This window comes from Glycine soja, chromosome 7 (genome assembly GCF_004193775.1).
Source record: "Glycine soja cultivar W05 chromosome 7, ASM419377v2, whole genome shotgun sequence".
Classification (NCBI taxonomy): domain Eukaryota; kingdom Viridiplantae; phylum Streptophyta; class Magnoliopsida; order Fabales; family Fabaceae; genus Glycine; species Glycine soja.
Window position 1 is genome coordinate 8980934 of NC_041008.1, and position 18955 is coordinate 8999888.

The following is an 18955-nucleotide window of genomic DNA, read 5'->3' on the forward strand; positions in this document are numbered from 1 at the left end:
TGTTCATATAGTCTCCATAGCATTTATTTTATTGCTCACGTAGAAAACCACACTAGTTTGAAGAATGGGTTGTTGATTTTGGTTTGTTCATGTCCCACATTCTTCATAGATAATATCCATAGCATTTTCATTCCAATTTGTGTGAGAATAATTGTATATGCTATTTTTACTTGAGGTTGATGCGTGATGCATGAGTACTTATTATAATTAAACAAATTTTCATCCCCAAAAAGTATAATGGGGTGACAAATTGATTTCTGAAAGATGAAAAATACAAATTAAATTTCTGAATATTCATAAAAGTGTGACAAATTAGTCATATATATAGTTAAATTTGTGAGACCATTTTGTCATTAAATTATAATGTATAAAAACTAATTAAACAATAAATTGTATTTTTTAGGATTAATTTGTCATTAAATTGTCTACAAAACTAATTAGTGATATCATGGAGCTCTAGCACAAAAGAGATAAATTTTTTGAAGTCAAGAAAATGACCTACTCCTTCAAAGTTAAATTAGGTGAAGGTGATTTGTTAGATTTTTTGAGCTCCCTTCCTATGTGGAGTAAAGACACAAATGAGAAGGTCCATTTCTCTCACTTATTTAAGTGAAAAAAAGGTTAGATTGGAGAGAGATAGACACATAGAGGGAGATACAGTGAGAGAGACTCATTTAAGAGGAAAAAATAGTTACAAATCATTGAGAGAAAGAAGAAAAGAAAAAATCAATGTGATTTTCGCATTTCCACTAGAGAGCTTTTTTCAGATTGCAACTGTGAATTCGTTCATCGTTGGATCAGATTTATTTTTGGACAGAAGGTTTTACGTGCGTGATACTTCGAATTATACGGTTGGATTGGGAAAAAGATATATGGAGAGATATAAGTATTTCGTATTATCTGTTCTATATTTTAGAATTTTATCTTCTTGTCTGTATTGTACCAATGAAAATTTATTTTGATTTGACTGTTTGGAGGTTCTCTTGTATCATCATTGATTATAGTAAAGTTATTTTTTTGGTCTGGACGACCTGTGATTTTTACCCTTGCATTGAGGGATTTTCCAAGTTAAACAAATTGTGTCTCTGTTATAGAGTTTGTTATTGTGTTGACCTATTTCCTCATTAGAGTGGTATTAGAGTCGATGGTTCGACTTGGTGACCGGCTCAGACGAGTAAGATAGCGACAATGGATATTGGTATTGGGATCCCTTGGTGGTGGGTCCAAGCAGCATGTCTCTCAAATGGAACGACAGTGCAAGTATCGAAAGTAACTAGAGCATGTGGGCTCTAATGACTATACTCATGATTGATAATGACTGCTGCTCGAGGGGAGGCTATCATATGGAAGAGACTCACACTTGAAAGGGAAATTATTAGAGTACAAGTGTGAGGTAAAATCTCACATCGGGTAGAAGTGAAAAAGTTGAGCACCATATAAGTGGGAAGAAGATCCATAAACTTGAGCCTTAAGGTTTGGGGTTAAAGTGTGGTATCAAACAACCTTATGTGGTTGTTCATGACTCATTGATGTAAACTTCTTCCTTAAGGAGCTTTAGGCAACTTTATCATTGAGTTGGGATAATTGGTAGCAAATTGCCTTAGGGATAGCCGAGGACTAGAGTACTTGCATAAAGGATGAGAAGTTCTGCCCCAAGATATCTGGTTTTGGGCTAGCAAAGCTTTGTCCTATAAATGAAAGTATTACTTCCAAGTCAGATGCCAGAGGAACATCAGGGTATGTAGCTTCAGAAATTTTGGCAGAATTTCACACAAATCTGATATTTACAGCTGTGAAATAATGTTGTTAAAAATGGTGGGAGGAAGGAAGAATATTAATATTGAAGCTAGTAAGGCAAGTGAAATATACTTTGCACATTGGATATACGGCAGGCTAGAGCATGGTAGAGATTTAAGACCCGATGAGGTGATAGCCGTAGAAGAAAATGAGATATATAGCAAGGAGAATGACGGTAGTGGGTCTATTGATACGAATGTGCAAGCATACAAACAAGTGCAGAAGCAGGAGGCACAACAGCAAAACAGGAGGTGCGGGTAGTAGGGAAGTCCACTAGCAAAGTCACAACGAGTTTTAGGAAGATGGGTGATGCCAACACTGATTAGCTTCTAGAAGATCCTTGGCTTGATCGTGGTCTGCTAGCAGGGGACAACTTGATCAATTCTGTTATTGCAATATCCTCTTAGAATCAATTCTGTTATTAGAGTATTATATGTAGTGATGTAAGGAAAAGCAAGGATCATGAATGAAAATAGCAGAGTTACCTTCCTTCTCTAGTTGTCTTCTTCCCCTTCTTTATTCTTCTTGCTGGAGGCCCTGGTTCCTCGAAAACCAGATCGCGTGACCCTAACATTGGTGCTTTCATTGACCTCCCATGGTCGTCTTCCATGGCTGCCATACCCATCTCCACACACCTTCATTGTCGCACACCCTTCATCCCTTTGTACATCCAGCTCAATCCCTTGGGATTGATTTTGAGAGTACCCGTCAACGGTTGTTGAGCTTGTTCGATCCCAAGAGAACCCCACCTTCATTTCAGCAACCACCATACCAAGCTTTCATGGTTGCCGTCCGTGGCTACTACTCGTCGTACGGAGCTCCCACGACCGCCTTCAATGGTTGTCACTCACCATATGCCACTTCCATGACTGCCTACCACCACCCACACAACTCGTCGTCAGCCACCGAAGACCGCCTTGAGGCAGCCTTGGCCAAACTTGATGCCGTTACACGCCGCCTCGACGCCCAACTGGATGCCCTTCTCCTCCGACTACCTCGATGACCCGGATCTCTGCCGCAGACTCCGCCGTCACCTCAGCTGCTCAAGCCACCTCCATCACCCGCGCGCACTGCATTCATGACCGTGCCACTTCCGCCCGCCACAACACCTCCACCGTCACCTCCGCCAGCCACGACGCCTCCGCCGCCACCTCCACCAGCCACGACGACCCCGCTGCCGCCTCTGCCATCCATGTCGCTTGCACCTCCATGTCCTACACCCGTGCCACCAGTCACTGCACCCTTGCCGACTCCACGTCTCATGCCAGTTGCCGGCCTCCCCGATCTCTGCCACACTCGCGCCATTGTTTCTTATAACAACCTCTTCGGTATTGTTGCTTCGTGTAGCCGTGCAGCAACTTCTAATGGCAAAGTTCTTGAAAGGAAAAACATGTCGATATTTACAATAGGAACTGAATCCCATGGACCTACCATGGTTGCATGCAAGTGCCAACCAGCTGCTGCCCCAAAGGAATCTCGTCGGAACAAACCTTGGGACCCCGGTATCACCTTTGGAAGCAATGCGTTGAAACCCCAACACCTTGAGGACAAGGTGTGTTAGATGGGGTTGGGAGATGATACGAACGTGCAAGCATACAAACAAGTGCAGAAGCAGGAGGCAAAACAGCAAAACAGGAGGTGCGGGTAGTAGGGAAGTCCAATAGCAAAGTCACAACACGTTTTAGGAAGATGGGTGATGCCAGCACTGATTAGCTTCTAGAAGATCCTTGGCTTGATCGTGGTCTGCTAGCAGGGGACAGCTTGATCAATTCTGTTATTGCAATATCCTCTTAGAATCAATTCTGTTATTAGAGTATTATATATAGTGATGTAAAGAAAAGCAAGGATCATGAATGAAAATAGCAGAGTTACCTTCCTTCTCTAGTTGTCTTCTTCCCCTTCTTTATTCTTCTTGCTGGAGGCCCTGGTTCCTCGAAAACCAGATCGCGTGACCCTAACATCTATCGTGCGCTCAAACGTTTCCAACGGCTAGACCTACAATGAGTAGAGTAATAAATATGCTAGAAGGCAACATTAATTCACTGGAAAGTCCCCCAAAACCTGTTCATTAATTGATCAAGTAATTTTCTTTGCGATTTTGATATATCTTCCAAGTTATTTTGTAAGACAGATCACTCAGTATAACTCAGCATAATGATTCTGCACTTTTAAATCATTTTAAAACAAGTGCATCTCATATAGGCCTAGGTGTGATCAAAGTGGATGACTATGATCAAATCAGTTACAAGGATGGATAAGCTGTAAATATGTCTTCTTGAACTTATTTTCTTTCCCCTCTAATAATTATACTTTTGGCATGTTTCTGAGTTCATTTCTAATACCTATGATTATTTACTTTTTTTTGTCTTTAATTTATTCTGTCTATCCGTTCAACAGACTTTTCCTCTTCAGTATTTTCTAGCTAATGTGAATTTTCTTACTTTTGTGTTGTGACCAAGTTCTCTGCATATATTAGTCCATCTAAATCTCAATGCGATATATTGCCAGCTAATTGACAATAGCATGGCACTCTCATTAATATGTTTTGTATAGGGACTCATTTATTAAAATTTTAAAGTTTTCGTGTTGGAGAGGAATTGCTTAAATTGTAAAAGAAAACAATAGTTGTGTATAATAGAGGGACCCGTTTAAATTTATAAAAAGTAAAAAAGTGATGATTGAATGGAGATGATCTAATTAATTGTATTAAATTTTGGTATGTTTCTGAGTTCATTTCTTTCACAGTAGATGATTGACTTTTATTTATCCCTATTTGGTCTATTGGTTCAACATAAACAACATGTAGTTTTTTCTAGTGTCAATTTTCTGACTTTTGTAACTGTATTAATGCATTTAAATCTCAGTGCCAATATTGATAGCTAACAATAACATTGCACATTTGCACTCTACTTAATATCATATGAAAAGTTAATTTTTGTTAAACAAAAGGGTTAGATTCGTCAGGAATTGTTTGAGATCTCTAAGAACGCAAGGAGTTCTGATTTTTATGCGGAGAAATCAAATTTGTCTAATTAGTCTGGCTCCTCCTTTATATTTCTGGAAAAAACCAACATACTTTTACTTGTAGGGCATATGTTAACTGATAAAACAAAAAACTGGGGCATATATTAATATGTTATTATAGTTTTAATTAACAGCCATAAATTTATTTGAAGCCTTACTAGGCCATTCAAAGACATTAGTAATTAAGAGCTGTCTAAAAGAAGCGGTACATAAATATTAACATTTTAAAAGTTATCAACAAAGTTGTAGGTAAAGTAATTTATTATATACATGAATTTAACAAATGATTCTTACTATTAAAAGGCGGTGTGGAAGAAAAATTCTATCGTTATAATGAAAATATTTTAATAATTAGACGTAGACATAAATACTAAAGGCAAAGAATTTTACAGTGTTTATCAAAAAACCGAATTATATAATTACGCTAGTTACTACAAAAGAAAAACAGAAAAAAATACTTCTTCGTATAAATTTACATAATTAATTAAATCATATTTTTTTATATTCAAATAAACCCATAGAAGACAGCATATTGCATGTAGTTATTACAAAAGTTGACTACATTATTAGTATATTAATTTTAAAAGGGCCCAGTTATAATAATTTAATTTCTTTGCTATCTAGGAATGCAATCCTCCAATTTTGATTTCCATTTTCTTAGTTCCACTTCCTTTACAAACAGGAAACTAAATGGGGATTAATTTCTTTTGCGTGTGGGTCCTCTTCTGTTTTAACAATAGTACCGCATAATACTCCATTAAGGAAAGCAAATCATATAAGATAATGTAACATCATCTCCTTGATCATGATAATGCACGTAAGAATAAATGATTGTATCTCCTTACTCCTTACTATCCCTTTTTACTTGTTAACCATGAAGGAATAGAAGAAAACAAAAATCTCACTGTGCAGAATACTGCTGCAAAGAAGTGTCCAACATTTCATTCCCTTTCACTTTCCGAGGACAGAACCGATCCAGTTACTATGACAGGCTGACAGCAGCGAGCAGTTAAAGCTGAATTGTGAAATCAAGACATCTCATTTCAATTCAACTCACGAAATTTCAGTGTTGAGCAGTGCTGGATCCAAGATTCCAAGTCAGGGACATATTCAATTTAAAAAATAAAAAAATAATAATTAATTAGAGGTGATGAAATTTACATATTTATTATATTTATGTGTAATTTTTAACAAATGAAAGAGTACGAATGCATGCCCTAATTGTAATGTGGATTTGCTACTGGTGCTGAGAATGGATACGTCAAAACCACGAGGATGTTTTGAAAGATATTGTCTACACTGAATCACTATCACACATATTCTTTAATAATATTTTTTTGTTTAAAACTTAATAAAAGTATTTTTAAACGTTAAAATATATTAGTAATATTTATTCATATTTAATGATATTTTTAAATATTATCAAAAAAATTTAACAATATTTTTATTAAGTATTAGATAAAAAAATATTGCTAAAAATTAGTAAATGTTGCTCAGACTTGACCAACGTACATGACTTTGAGCCCCACCATCTTTGAAAACGATGCACAACATATCGCTGTATTCTAAGGGTTGTCCCACTGGGTTTTCCTTAGAATGATAGGACTCGATTTGGTTTCTATATGGAAATAGCAGATAGTGTTGTTGCGGAGATTTCCAGAGCTTGAATATATTTACTGAGATTCTAATTATGTGCTTTGAACTAAAGTAACTACTATGCAAATATTTCTTTAGGTTATTAAGTTCTAACTAAAATATAAGTAGTTTATTTTCTTTGGAATTGAAAAAAATTAATACTATACGTATGTACAAAATTTATAAAGAAATCTAATAATAGAAATTGATTATAAATTATTATATGTTGTACTAAACCATTGACCCACAAATTGAAAAATAAAAGTAAGAAAGACCTTGTCTCCTACCATAAAAAAGTATCTAGTCTTTGGTATGATAATTAATTGATTCTGTGGCTAGACAAATTTATATAGCATGTACCTTAATATTATTTCTTAATTTTATAATTTTTTGTCTCATATTATCATTTCTTAATTTATATCATCAGGAATATATTATTTTTTTCTAATAATTTCTTTATTTTTAATATTTCAACTTACAATACAATATTGTTTTACTATCTATATATTCATTAGAAGAAGATTGTTTTGGTTGAATAAAATTATATTATCGTGACCATTGATATTATATCATTTTCTTTAAGATGTGGTGTGTGCTTTGTTTGAACTTAAAAAGACGGAGAATATTTGAAGTAATATATTTTATTTAATAAAAGTCAAATTTATAATTTGGTGCAGTTGATAAAACATTTATTACGAGAAATAATCTAAGCTGATGGGATGTAAGAGTGAGGAAACTTGGTGGTCTTTTCTAAATTTTCAATTCCATTTTGTTTAATTTTGTGTGGGTATGTATCATCTATGCCAAGGGAAATGGATTCTGTGTGTTCACATCTTCACGCATTCATGAATCAGAACCATTAAATGATGATCAAATGATTCACATCTTGAGTAAATATTTGAAGTTAGATCTATCGAAATAAAATGAGTCATCTGATCTTCACTCAATAGTTGCAATTAGCCAAATGCAGGAATGTAGGAATTTTTTCTACTGCAGCGAATCCCGTTCCATGCTGGAAATGGATTCTCAGCGTTCACATGTGGGTGGACTATAGCTTAATTTATTCCTATATGATCGTGAAAATGGTGATCATCTTTTCCAAGAACAGCTCCTATAAGGACATGATACATATACATGAGGCTTTTGAGGGTGTTGGGCAAAAGAGTAAGAATGGATTACCATAATCATAATCATATCCATATGCATATTTCTATGCTCCTTATGTCCTTACTCACCGTGTGTTGCTTATTGTTAACCACTTTGCCACACTCTCAGTGTCAACCAACCGCTTTTGATTATTCAATTTGTAAGAAGCAATCATACAACTGCGGAAATCTGTCCAACATATCCTATCCTTTCTGGGGACAGAACCGATCTCCTCAATGTGGCAGTGGCGACCCTTTTGAACTCAGCTGCAATGGTGATGATAATACCACTTCAATTCGAATTGGCTCACTAAATTACACAGTGAAGGAGATCAACATCACAGCTCAAACCATGAGACTGGTGCCAACAAACATAGTTGTCAATGTTTGTTTTCCACAGTATGAGGAGACCTATGAGAGCCGCATTCTGTTCCGTTATTCCCCTTCAGTGTACAACGTTACCATATTCTACAACTGTTCCCGCATCCAATATTTTCCTTATGGATACTTCAGGTGTGGGAATGCAATCTCTTATTTTGCGCGCGCATATGATCGGCTGTTCACCGATTATCCACAGCTTCAGAAGTGCAAGAGAAGTTTAAATGTGTCGGCTGTTGCTCAATTGGATTTTAAGGGTGGTGGAGATTTTGCTTTGAAAAAGAGTCTCAATGAAGGGTTTGAGGTCAACTATAATGTTTCTCAACATTGTCAAAGATGCCTGGGAAGTGAAGGACATTGCTGGAGATATGGTATTGAAAAACATGTACTTTCATGCTACTATTGCCCAAATGGAACTCATGCCCTACACTGTTCTCCTCGTCCTCCCAAAACCATGGCCAGCACTAACAGTACGTCTTCTATTCTCTCTCCTCTTTCTTCAATTTCTCTCGTCTCATCACCTCGATCCAAACTTGTTAGTGTGTGTTTGTGTCTCCGTTGGCTTCAATGCAATGGAAGTTGCTTTGGAAATTTTGCAGTAGAAAGTTTAGTTTGCCCTTTCAACACGATTTGAACGCGTTCCCAAACATAGCTAATACTATTGTTGAAAAGTCCTCTTCTTACTAACTAGTCATGCGTGTTCTTATATCTATCATTCAAGCAATTGATATCGATGCAAGAAATGAAGCTGAAGCATATCTCTTTGTTCTTTGCATCTTTTGGAGGGTTGCCATTAGGAACCCTCCGATAACAGCAAAAAATAAATAACACAGGCACAGCATGCAAATTAATTAATTACATATGTGCTAACTTATTGCTAAATGATTTACCAAATATACAATTAGTGTCTGAATTGTACCTTCCTAGTTCCCACCCTAGCTAGTCCTCTCCGGGTGTTTTCGATCCCAGCAACTCCTATAAGACATATGGGCCTTGAAAATTAATTGGTATTAATTGTTAGAAAATTGATTTACAGTACACCCCATGTTTGGAGTGTACGAGTGAAAAGAAGAGAAAGATAGAGACAAAAAATAAAGAAGAGATGGAAAATAAGGTAAAAATGAGTGTAGAGAATACCAGAAACACTCTCATACACACATACGGCTGACTTAATTCTGGGGTATGTGTCGCTTAATATAAACTAATTAACAGATACTCCGTTTAGGCAGTACATATGCCTGTGTTCTCTTAATTTGAACCTTGTGTAGCAAAAAATTGTCCTAGAAGAACTAGTTTCATCATATTATAAATGTTCTTGCTAACCGCTGATGAGAGGGGTTCAAACCCTAGTTGTATTCAGTCCAAAATTGTGTTTTGTCTTCTTCATTCCCTATTATCTTTATAAAGGGAAGCATATAAGCATCTGGTTGAGACATCCACACGAGGGTGTGGTGCTGCGCATGGCATGACCTAGGTTTCACTTTTGATTTTTGAAACTGAGGGGAAAAAAAGAGTGATAACAATAATGTAAATTATAATACTAATTAATATTTACTATATTTTATTTAATATGTATGTTTAATGTATATTATTAAGCAGGTCAGCCCATGATCCATCGGACCAGTTTGACCTGAGTCCATTTGGTCCATCAGACTATATGAACAAGGTCAAAAATACTCATTTCTATTTAAACTGTCTTTCTTTGAATCCAACCTAACCCTAATTATGGGTCCGACCTTACTGGCCAGCAGATTCATTTTTCCTGCTCTTCCAGAGTTCATTCTTGGGCCAAATAAGCCTAATATGAAACCAAGTGATGTCCATGGATGGAAGTCGTGACCTAGAACTATGGGAGGCCTGGAGCTCTTTAACAAGTACATCAGTGACCAATTCTCCAACCTCCTCTCCTCCACGACAGAGGACCACTTCGCTGGCACGTTCTTTCCATCGCGTGGCTTCACAAGCTCCTTGACAAACTCCTCCCATAACTCGTCAATAACTTCATCAAATCCCTTGACATTTGTAATGCCATCACCCTCGAGCTCGTCATTGCCAAGAACCTCCAACACCTTGCCAATATTGTCGTTGCCACACTTGAACAGCCCCCGTTGGTCATGGCCAGATCCTCTGCTCTAAGAAGGCGTTCACAGCTCTTATCGTCATGATGCTACATGAGGACAGGGAATGCTACCAATGAAGCCCAGCAGAGCATATCCTTCACCGCAGCAGCAAAAAAAACAAGGACCTCAACAACAACATTTGAGGATTGTTGTTGACCATGGTGCGAATCTGGTTCATGGCAAAGCAAATCCATACAATGTTGTCTAATCTAGCTATGCCATATGGCACTGAATGAGCATTATGAAAATTCTGTTGTGATGTGGCCTTTGCTCATTTACATAAAATGAGCATTATGTTGATGTTTGTGCTGTGGCCTCTCCTTATGAGAATTCTGTGCCAAGAGATTATTGAATTGGGACTCATTTTTTTGTTGCTGAGGTCAATTTCGGGACTTATGCTTTATGGTCTTTGATTTTGTTAATAGTTGATTAGATGATAGTTGATAGTTGATAGTTTTAGAGAATTGTTTTAGAAAGAAAGCTATGTCATTGATTTCTTGGATGATCAATTATAACATACCGATTGCCTATTTATAGGCTCAAGTCACCAACCTCTCAATGGTGGTGAATGTTTCTATATTACTTTAGGTCTTTCTAGAGTTTTCATGATAGATTAGTATCATGATAGTTCTAGATTCTTCTATCTTATACATACACTTATAGTTCTAGATTGTTCTATCATATTCACACACATTATAGTTCTAGATTGTTCTACCATATTTATACACACTATAGTTCTAGGATATTCTACCATTTTCATACATATTATATTTAAGAATATTCTAGAAATTTGTAGCAATTTCAACACTCCTCCTTGATGCAAATTTTTGTGACTCCGAGCATAGCTCATAATTCTTCAAATATTGGTCTCGGCAACGCCTTCGTGAATATGTCTACAATTTGATCTTCTGTTCTGCAGTAGTCGAGTTTGATCTCTTTAGTTGCTTCAGCTTCTCTGATAAAGTGATACTTAATTGCTATGTGTTTTGTTCTGCTGTGATGAACTGGATTCTTCGCCATTGCAATTGCTGATTTGTTGTCGCAGTTGATTTTAGTAGGCTCATCTTGTTTTTCTTCCATGTCTTCAAGTATCCTACGAAGCCATATAGCTTGACTCATTGCTTCAGCAGCTGCCACGTACTCTGCTTCTGCTGTTGATTGTGCTATTGTAGCTTGCTTCTTTGACGCCCAAGGGAACATTCCCGATCCTAGTGAGAAAGCATAGCCAGAGGTACTTTTCATGTCATTTGCCGAACCTGCCCAATCACTGTCGGTGTAGCCAAGTAATTTTGAGTTGGTTTTGGTAGTATACCATATACCGAACTCTTTTGTTCCTTGTAGATACCTCAAAATTCTTTTTCCTGCTCCAAAGTGTATTTGACTTGGGCTTTGCATGAATCTTGATAGAAGACTTGTAGCATACATTATGTCAGGCCGTGTAGCTTGAGACTTGATGTAAAGTGTAGGCTCACTCTTGCTCCTCCTGAATCCTTGATCCATGAAATACTGATCGATTCTGCTATACCATGCTCAAGGTGCTTGCTTCAAATCGAAGAGTTCTTTTCTTAGTCTTAACACTTTGCTTTCTTTGCCTTCAGACACGAATCCTTGTGGCTGCTCCACATAGATCTCTTCTTCAAGTACGTCGTTAAGGAAGGCGGATTTGACATCTAGTTGATGGATACTCCATCCTTTTTGTGACGCAAGAGCTATTAGAGCTCTTATGGTATCAAGACGAGCTACTGGTGTAAATGTCTCATTGTAGTCAATTCCGGGTTGTTGTGAGTAACCCTTAGCTACTAGCCTCGCCTTGTGTTTCTGTATGGTGCCATCAGGGTTGAGCTTTGTCTTATAGACCCACTTAACCCCAATGATATCTTTTCCATGGGAACGATTTACTAACTCCCATGTGTTGTTTTTCTCGATCATTTGTATCTCTTCTTCCATTGCCTTGACCCATACTTCCTGCTTTGACGCTTCTTCAAAGCTTCCAGGTTCAAGTATGGCCAAGTTACAGGTTTCATATATGTCCACCAAAGATCTTACTCGTCTTGGAGTAGACTCTGGTGATGATATTTCTTGATCTTGTTGTGGTGGAGGTGAAGGTGGTTCACCTGGGTCTTCTTCCTCAGCTTCTTCTTGAGGAAGTTGAGCGGGTATAAGAATGTTCTTCTCCACTTTTTCTTCATCCCAATTCCAAGAAGCGTACTCATCAACTTCAACATCTCGACTGATAATGAGTTTCTTAGTTTGCAAGTTGTAGACACGGTAGCCCTTAAAGATTATGTTATACCCAAGGAAGATACCTCATATAGTCTTGTCTTCAAGCTTGTGCCTCTTCACGTCTGGAATATGAATGTAGCATATAGATCCAAAGACCCTTAGGTGCTTTGCTGATGGCTTCTTCCCGTTCCAAGCTTCAATTGGAGTCTTGTCTTTTACAGACTTAGTTGGACATCTGTTGAGTATGTAAACAGCAGTGTAGACTACTTCAGCCCAGAATGTGTTAGGTAGTCCCTTCTCCTTGAGCATCGATCTAGCCATTTCCATAACTGTGCGATTCTTTCTCTCAAACACTCTATTTTGTTGAGAAGATTATGCGACTGTAAGTTATCGCTCAATGCCTTCATCCTCGCAAAATCTTTTAAACTCGCGAGGGTGTACTCTTTGTCGCGATCACTTCTTAGTACTTTTATCTGTTTTCCACTTTGATTTTCAGCAAGGGCCTTGAACTTTTTGAATACTCCAAAGACTTCTGATTTTTCTTTTAGAAAATATACTCATGTCATTCTAAAGAAGTCATCAATGAAGAGTATGAAGTACCTGTTATTCTCATGTGATGGCGTCCTCATTGGTCCACAGACATCCGTATGTATCAGCTCCAATAGATCTTTCACTCTCCATGCTCTACTTGTTGAGAAAGGAAATCAGTGTTGCTTACCAAGGAGACATCCTTCACACACTTCATTGTTCTCCTTTATGCTTGGAAGATCTCTAATCATGTTCTTCTCATGTAACAATTTCGAGGCATGTGTGTTGAAGTGGCCAACTCTTCGATGCCATAGCCATGAATTATCAACTTGTACCTTCATGGCAATGTTTGTTACATATTTTAAATTTAGAGAGAAGCTTCTATTTCTCTTATTCATCTTTACTTGGGCTATCTCAGACCTTTTATTTTTGTTGTCTAAGATTTTGCATACACCTCCTTCAAAGTGAAGTGTGTAGTCTCTCTCCATCATTTGGCCAATGCTTAGAAGATTTTCTTTTAGGCTGGGAACTAGTAAGACATCATGGATGAGTCGTGTACCTTTATCTGTCTCCACCATGACAGTGCCTTTGCCTTTTGATTCAACCATACTTCCATTTCCCAGTCGAACTTTGACTTTGACAGACTCGTCAATGCTTTTGAAAATAGTCTCATCCTTGGCCATGTGATTGCTACATCCACTATCCAAGTACCAGCTTCCTCCCTTTTCTTTTATTGAGTCTTGAGTGGCATAGAACATACATTGTTCTTGATCATGCTCCTCTGCGATATTAGCTTGATGCCTATTTTTGTTGCAACAATTTTTCTCTACGTGTCCGAACTTCTGGCAATGGTTGCATTGTGGCATATTACGGAACCAACAATTTTTCTTTGTGTGGCCTTGCCTTTGCATATATTGCATGGAGGATTTTTATCTGTTTTGTTCTTAAGGAAATTCCTAGAACCTTCTCTTCTTCTGGAAGTTTCTCCATAATTTTTCTTTCCTCCATTTTCTTTGTTTTGGGGTTGAAATTTAAACTTTGACTAGAAGGCATTTTCAAGTGTATCTTCTTTATGCTTATACAGTCTTTACTCATATGCTTCAAGAGAGTTCACAAGTTCTGTCTCTGATAGAGTGGGCAGATCTTTGGTTTCCTCAATCGTTGTCACGATTGGGTCAAACTTTTGGGGCATAGTAATTAGAATTTTCTGAATAATTTTCTTGTCAAGAATATCTTCCCCAAAAGCTCTCATTTGATTAATTATTTCTTTAACTTTAGGATAGTAATCTTTAACTGTCTCAGACTCCTTCATCTTCAATAGTTCAAAATCTCTTCTTAGAGATTGAAGTTTAACGGCACGTACCTTAACACTTCCTTGAAACTCCTCCTGCAATGTGTTCCACGCTTCTTTGGCAGTCTTAGCTCCCATAATTCTTGGGAAAATTGGATCAGTCACCGCTTGTTGCAAGGTAAACAACGCCTTTGAATTTTTCTGTTTATTTTTCTTCAACTCTTTTTCTTGAGATGAATTAAGAGCTGATGTATCCGCGGGAACGGTGAAGCCTTCTTCTACTATGTCCCATAAATCTTGAGATGAAAAATATGTTTCCATTTTAACATGCCAGAAATCATAATTTTCACCATTGAAGATAGGGACAGAAATAGTTGACGATTGAGTAGTGTTATCCATAGCTTAGAAAAAATATTATTGGAGTGGATTAATAGTACAAAGGAAACTTTTGAAGTAGTTGGGAGGATTTTGGAATGGTAGGTAGGCAATATAACTATGTCCAATGTATGATCGAACGTAGCTTTGATACCACTGTTGATAGTTGATAGTTTTAGAGAATTATTTTAGAAAGAAGGTTATGTCATTGATTTCTTGGATGATCAATTACAACATACCAATTGTCTATTTATAAGCTCAAGTCACCAACCTCTCAATGGTGGTGAATGTTTCTACATTACTTTAGGTCTTTCTAGAGTTTTCATGATAGATTAGTATCATAATAGTTCTAGATTCTTCTATCTTATACATACACTTATAGTTCTAGATTGTTGTACCATATTCATACACATTATAGTTCTAGATTGTTCTACCATATTCATACACACTATAGTTCTAAGATATTCTACCATTTTCATACATATTATATTTAAGAATATTCTAGAAATTTATAGCAATTTCAACATATTTGCCACTCTTGAGGAACAGATTTGCCACTCTTGAGGGTGAAAGCGAAGGTGGGAAGTAGTAACGAGGTGGCACAAGAGTGTGAATCTGAGGCGTTTTCAATCTTGAACAATGCTAATTGTACCTCTACAAGTTCAGTGACCACATAAGAGTGTTAAATAAGGATGAAGTTGTATGCTACAAATCGAGGATTTTCTTTTGATTTCAATTTTGCGAGTTGTCTTATTTGTGGTTTGTGAACCTAAGAGTAAAGATAATGCAACAAGGCTAAGAAAAATGAGAAAAGAGAAGGTGACCCATGTGGAAGACGAAGGATAAACCAAAGAACAAAGATTGATTCAGTTAGATATTGTTGTTAAGACACGACATAAAATGTCAATCTTCACTTTAGGTCAATGATTTATTGGGCTAAGAGTTCAGGTGCCATGTAATTCCTGTTCATCAGTAATGGTGGAATCTACAAACCGACAGATAAACCCTTGCATGCATTTTGAAGGAATATTTTGAGATTGGTCATCCATAGATTAGTTTCTGAAGTGTTAAAATTTTAACACGTCCGGAAATTAATATCTGAAATGAGTTATAATTTTGACACTTTTGAAAGCTAATTTCCTCGGATGAGGGTACTTTTGGAGAAAAAAATTACACAAAATACATAAGGGGTGAACTATTAAATAAGGAAGCTGGAAATGACACAAATGCTAAGTATGTATCTCTTGATTAAACTGAGGAAATGACACAAGGTTTGAAAACATAAATTCGTTCTCCCTGTCCTAAATTTTACCACTGCACTGTTAAAATAATGTAGAAAAATATATGATGACTGAAATATGATCATGCCATATTTGTAAACTCTTTCAAAAGTTAAGTGATTGTAAAAAGTCGAATGTTCTAAGTTTTAACATTCCAACAACATTTTCACCAATTTTCTAACGGACTCCTTCTTTGGTCTCACTTGCAGGCAATAAATGGAAAAAAAGTCGGAGGAGACTCGTTATAGGTAAAATCTAATTTCCCTTTATATTTCCCATCCACCGGGCTCTTTTAACATTTATAACATATCTTCAATACTTCTGATCTTAAGGAATAAACATTGTCCTCAATTCTATATATAAGCAACCTTTGATGAAGCCTGGTGCTAGTTTTTTTTCGTTTTTTTTTTTTTTTGCCCCCATTTAAGACAATATAATTTTAAAATAACGTCTATATATCACCTACTTCGAAATACAAGCTTAACCTTAAGAAATGCATAACATGATTCTCATTTTTAGTCAGGAAATAAATAAATTTCTTTGGAAATACCATAATTATTTTTGTCCAGCTTGCATGTCATTTTATAGAAATAAAATATATCAAATGCTCACTGATGTTCCTACTGTATCTGCTAACAGGCGTTACAGGTGGAGCAATTGCAGGATTTTTGATATGTATTACGATTCTCTGTTTGTACAAGTTACCAACCTGGAAAGGACATTTTGGGTTGAACACAAATAGTAACAAAAATATTGAAGCTTTGCTGAAAGTTCATGGTGCTATAACTCTAAAAAGATATAAATTGTCAAATGTCAAGAAAATGACAAATAACTTCAAAGTAAAACTGGGGCAAGGTGGTTTTGGCTCTGTCTATAAAGGAAAGCTACCCAATGGCGCTCCTGTGGCTGTAAAAATATTGAATGCATCAAAAAAAGATGGTGAAGAATTTATGAACGAGGTTGCTAGCATTAGTAGAACTTCTCATATTAATGTTGTCACTCTTCTTGGGTTCAGTTTGGAAGGCCGCAAGAGAGTTCTCATCTATGAATTTATGCCCAATGGTTCCCTTGACAAGCTCATTTATAGAAAAGGACCTGAAACCATTGCACCCTTGAGTTGGGACATTATATATGAAATTGCAATTGGTATAGCTAGAGGCTTAGAATACTTGCATATAGGATGCAACACTCGAATTTTGCATTTTGACATAAAACCACATAACATTCTTTTGGATGAGAAGTTCTGCCCCAAGATATCAGATTTTGGGCTAGCCAAGCTCTGTCCTAGAAATGAAAGCATTATTTCTTTGTCAGATGCTAGAGGAACAATGGGGTATGTTGCTCCAGAAGTGTTGAATAGACATTTTGCAGGAGTTTCACTTAAGTCTGATGTTTATAGCTACGGAATGATGCTTCTAGAAATGGTAGGAGGGAGGAAGAACACTAATGCTGAAGCCAGTAACATGAGTGAGATATACTTCCCGCATTGGATATTTAAGAGGCTTAAGTTGGGTAGTGATTTGAGACTAGAAGAAGAGATTGCGCCAGAAGAAAATGAGATAGCAAAGAGATTGGCCATAGTAGGTCTATGGTGCATCCAAACCTTTCCAAATGATAGACCTACAATGAGTAGAGTGATAGATATGTTGGAAGTCAACATCAATTCCCTTGAAATCCCACCAAAACCTTTGCTTTCTTCTCCTACCACATCCCTACCAGAATCTTCTATTTCTTGAATTTAATTCCACTTCATTTTTTTTTGTAAATCTTCCACGTTATACTGTAAAATGGATGGATCAAAGTCATAATTGTTTGCACTTTCCAATCATTTGGGAAGCAAGTACAATCTCATACATGGCTCTGAGGACAGGATGAAAAAGGCCGCCAACTGATCGAGTAAACTCTATGCCATGTGTGCCAATGACCAATAACCACTGAGTAAACAATTAAGTTAGATAAATCTTTTGCAGTGGATCAAATCAAAATGGCTAACTCTGTTCAAACCATTTCTAACATTTTGAGTTCTACATATTCTGTGGAGAGACCCTAATTCCAATTTTCAGTTTCAAGCAGTATTGGAATTGTACAAGCCTTTATATTGGTACATGACCAATAAGTTGGATTTGTGATTGAACATGAATACGTCAGTAAAGCATAGGATAGGACCCTGATAATTTTCGTTTCAAAATTTATTGAAAACTAGATAAAGACTCGCAGAAAATTTATAGAGTAAAGAAATTAATCTGTGTACAGATAAGTGTATGTGCAGTATTTTTTTTTTGGAGAGACAACGGCTTTTTTCCCCACCGAGGCAACCGCGCTCAAGCTGAGTATGATCATTATAGGTAAAAAAAATTACTTTGAATATTTAAAATAATTATATATTTAAAATTTGAATTCAAGATCACTAGTTAAAAAAATTCATGTCAATTCATTCATGTGTTACCTAATATAAGTGCATGGAGCTAGTACAATACAACCCAAGACATCTAATATTTTATTTTGGGCTGCTCTTTTGATATTTTTTTTTATCTAAGAGCTATAACTTTTCTTTTTTTATTGTCTAAAAGAGCCCAAAAATATAAGAAAATGAATAAATATCTCACCTTCTAATGTTCTAACATTTATTTTTTTTAGGACAAAACGAGTTAAAATTTAAATTGACATAAGATATCTTTAAAATATTAAGAAAAATTAGATAATTCAACAAATTATCATTTTGCCACAATGCCCCAATGTCAAAAGGATTTTGTATACTTCATGTACAGCCATTCATACAATGATGATGAAATCAAAGACGTCAATTATACATTTAGGGATGAAATCAACCCTGTTATTGTGACAGTGATTACGAGACCTCCAAGCAAAAGTGCCTTCATAATCACCATAATTGAATTCAACTCAGCTCCTAAAATTTCATTATACTTTCAAGAACAGAGCTTGATAACAAAAGAATATAATAAAAAAAATTAATAGTCCTAGTAATTCATATTTCTAACGGAAATTTACTTAATAATATCTCGGAGGTTTCAGTGATAGTTACGTTTATTGACCCCTACAAGTATTTTAGGAGGTTTCTTCTCTAGAGCTTCACTTCGATCGGTTAGACCCCTCTGACCATAACAATAAGCAAATTAACACGCTCGATCACTGAATTAA

At 36.4% G+C, this 18955-nt stretch overlaps 1 protein-coding gene across 1 annotated transcript; it reads left to right on the plus strand.

The window, feature by feature from the left end:
* The first annotated feature begins 7581 nt into the window (after positions 1–7581).
* Positions 7582–17621, plus strand: LOC114419144 (LEAF RUST 10 DISEASE-RESISTANCE LOCUS RECEPTOR-LIKE PROTEIN KINASE-like 2.4). The gene is made up of 3 exons (XM_028384790.1): positions 7582–8449; positions 16006–16044; positions 16436–17621. Exons 1-3 carry the CDS (start codon positions 7591–7593, stop codon positions 17530–17532), a joined length of 1995 nt encoding a protein of 664 aa, XP_028240591.1. The 5' UTR covers positions 7582–7590; the 3' UTR covers positions 17533–17621.
* The last annotated feature ends 1334 nt before the right edge of the window (positions 17622–18955 follow it).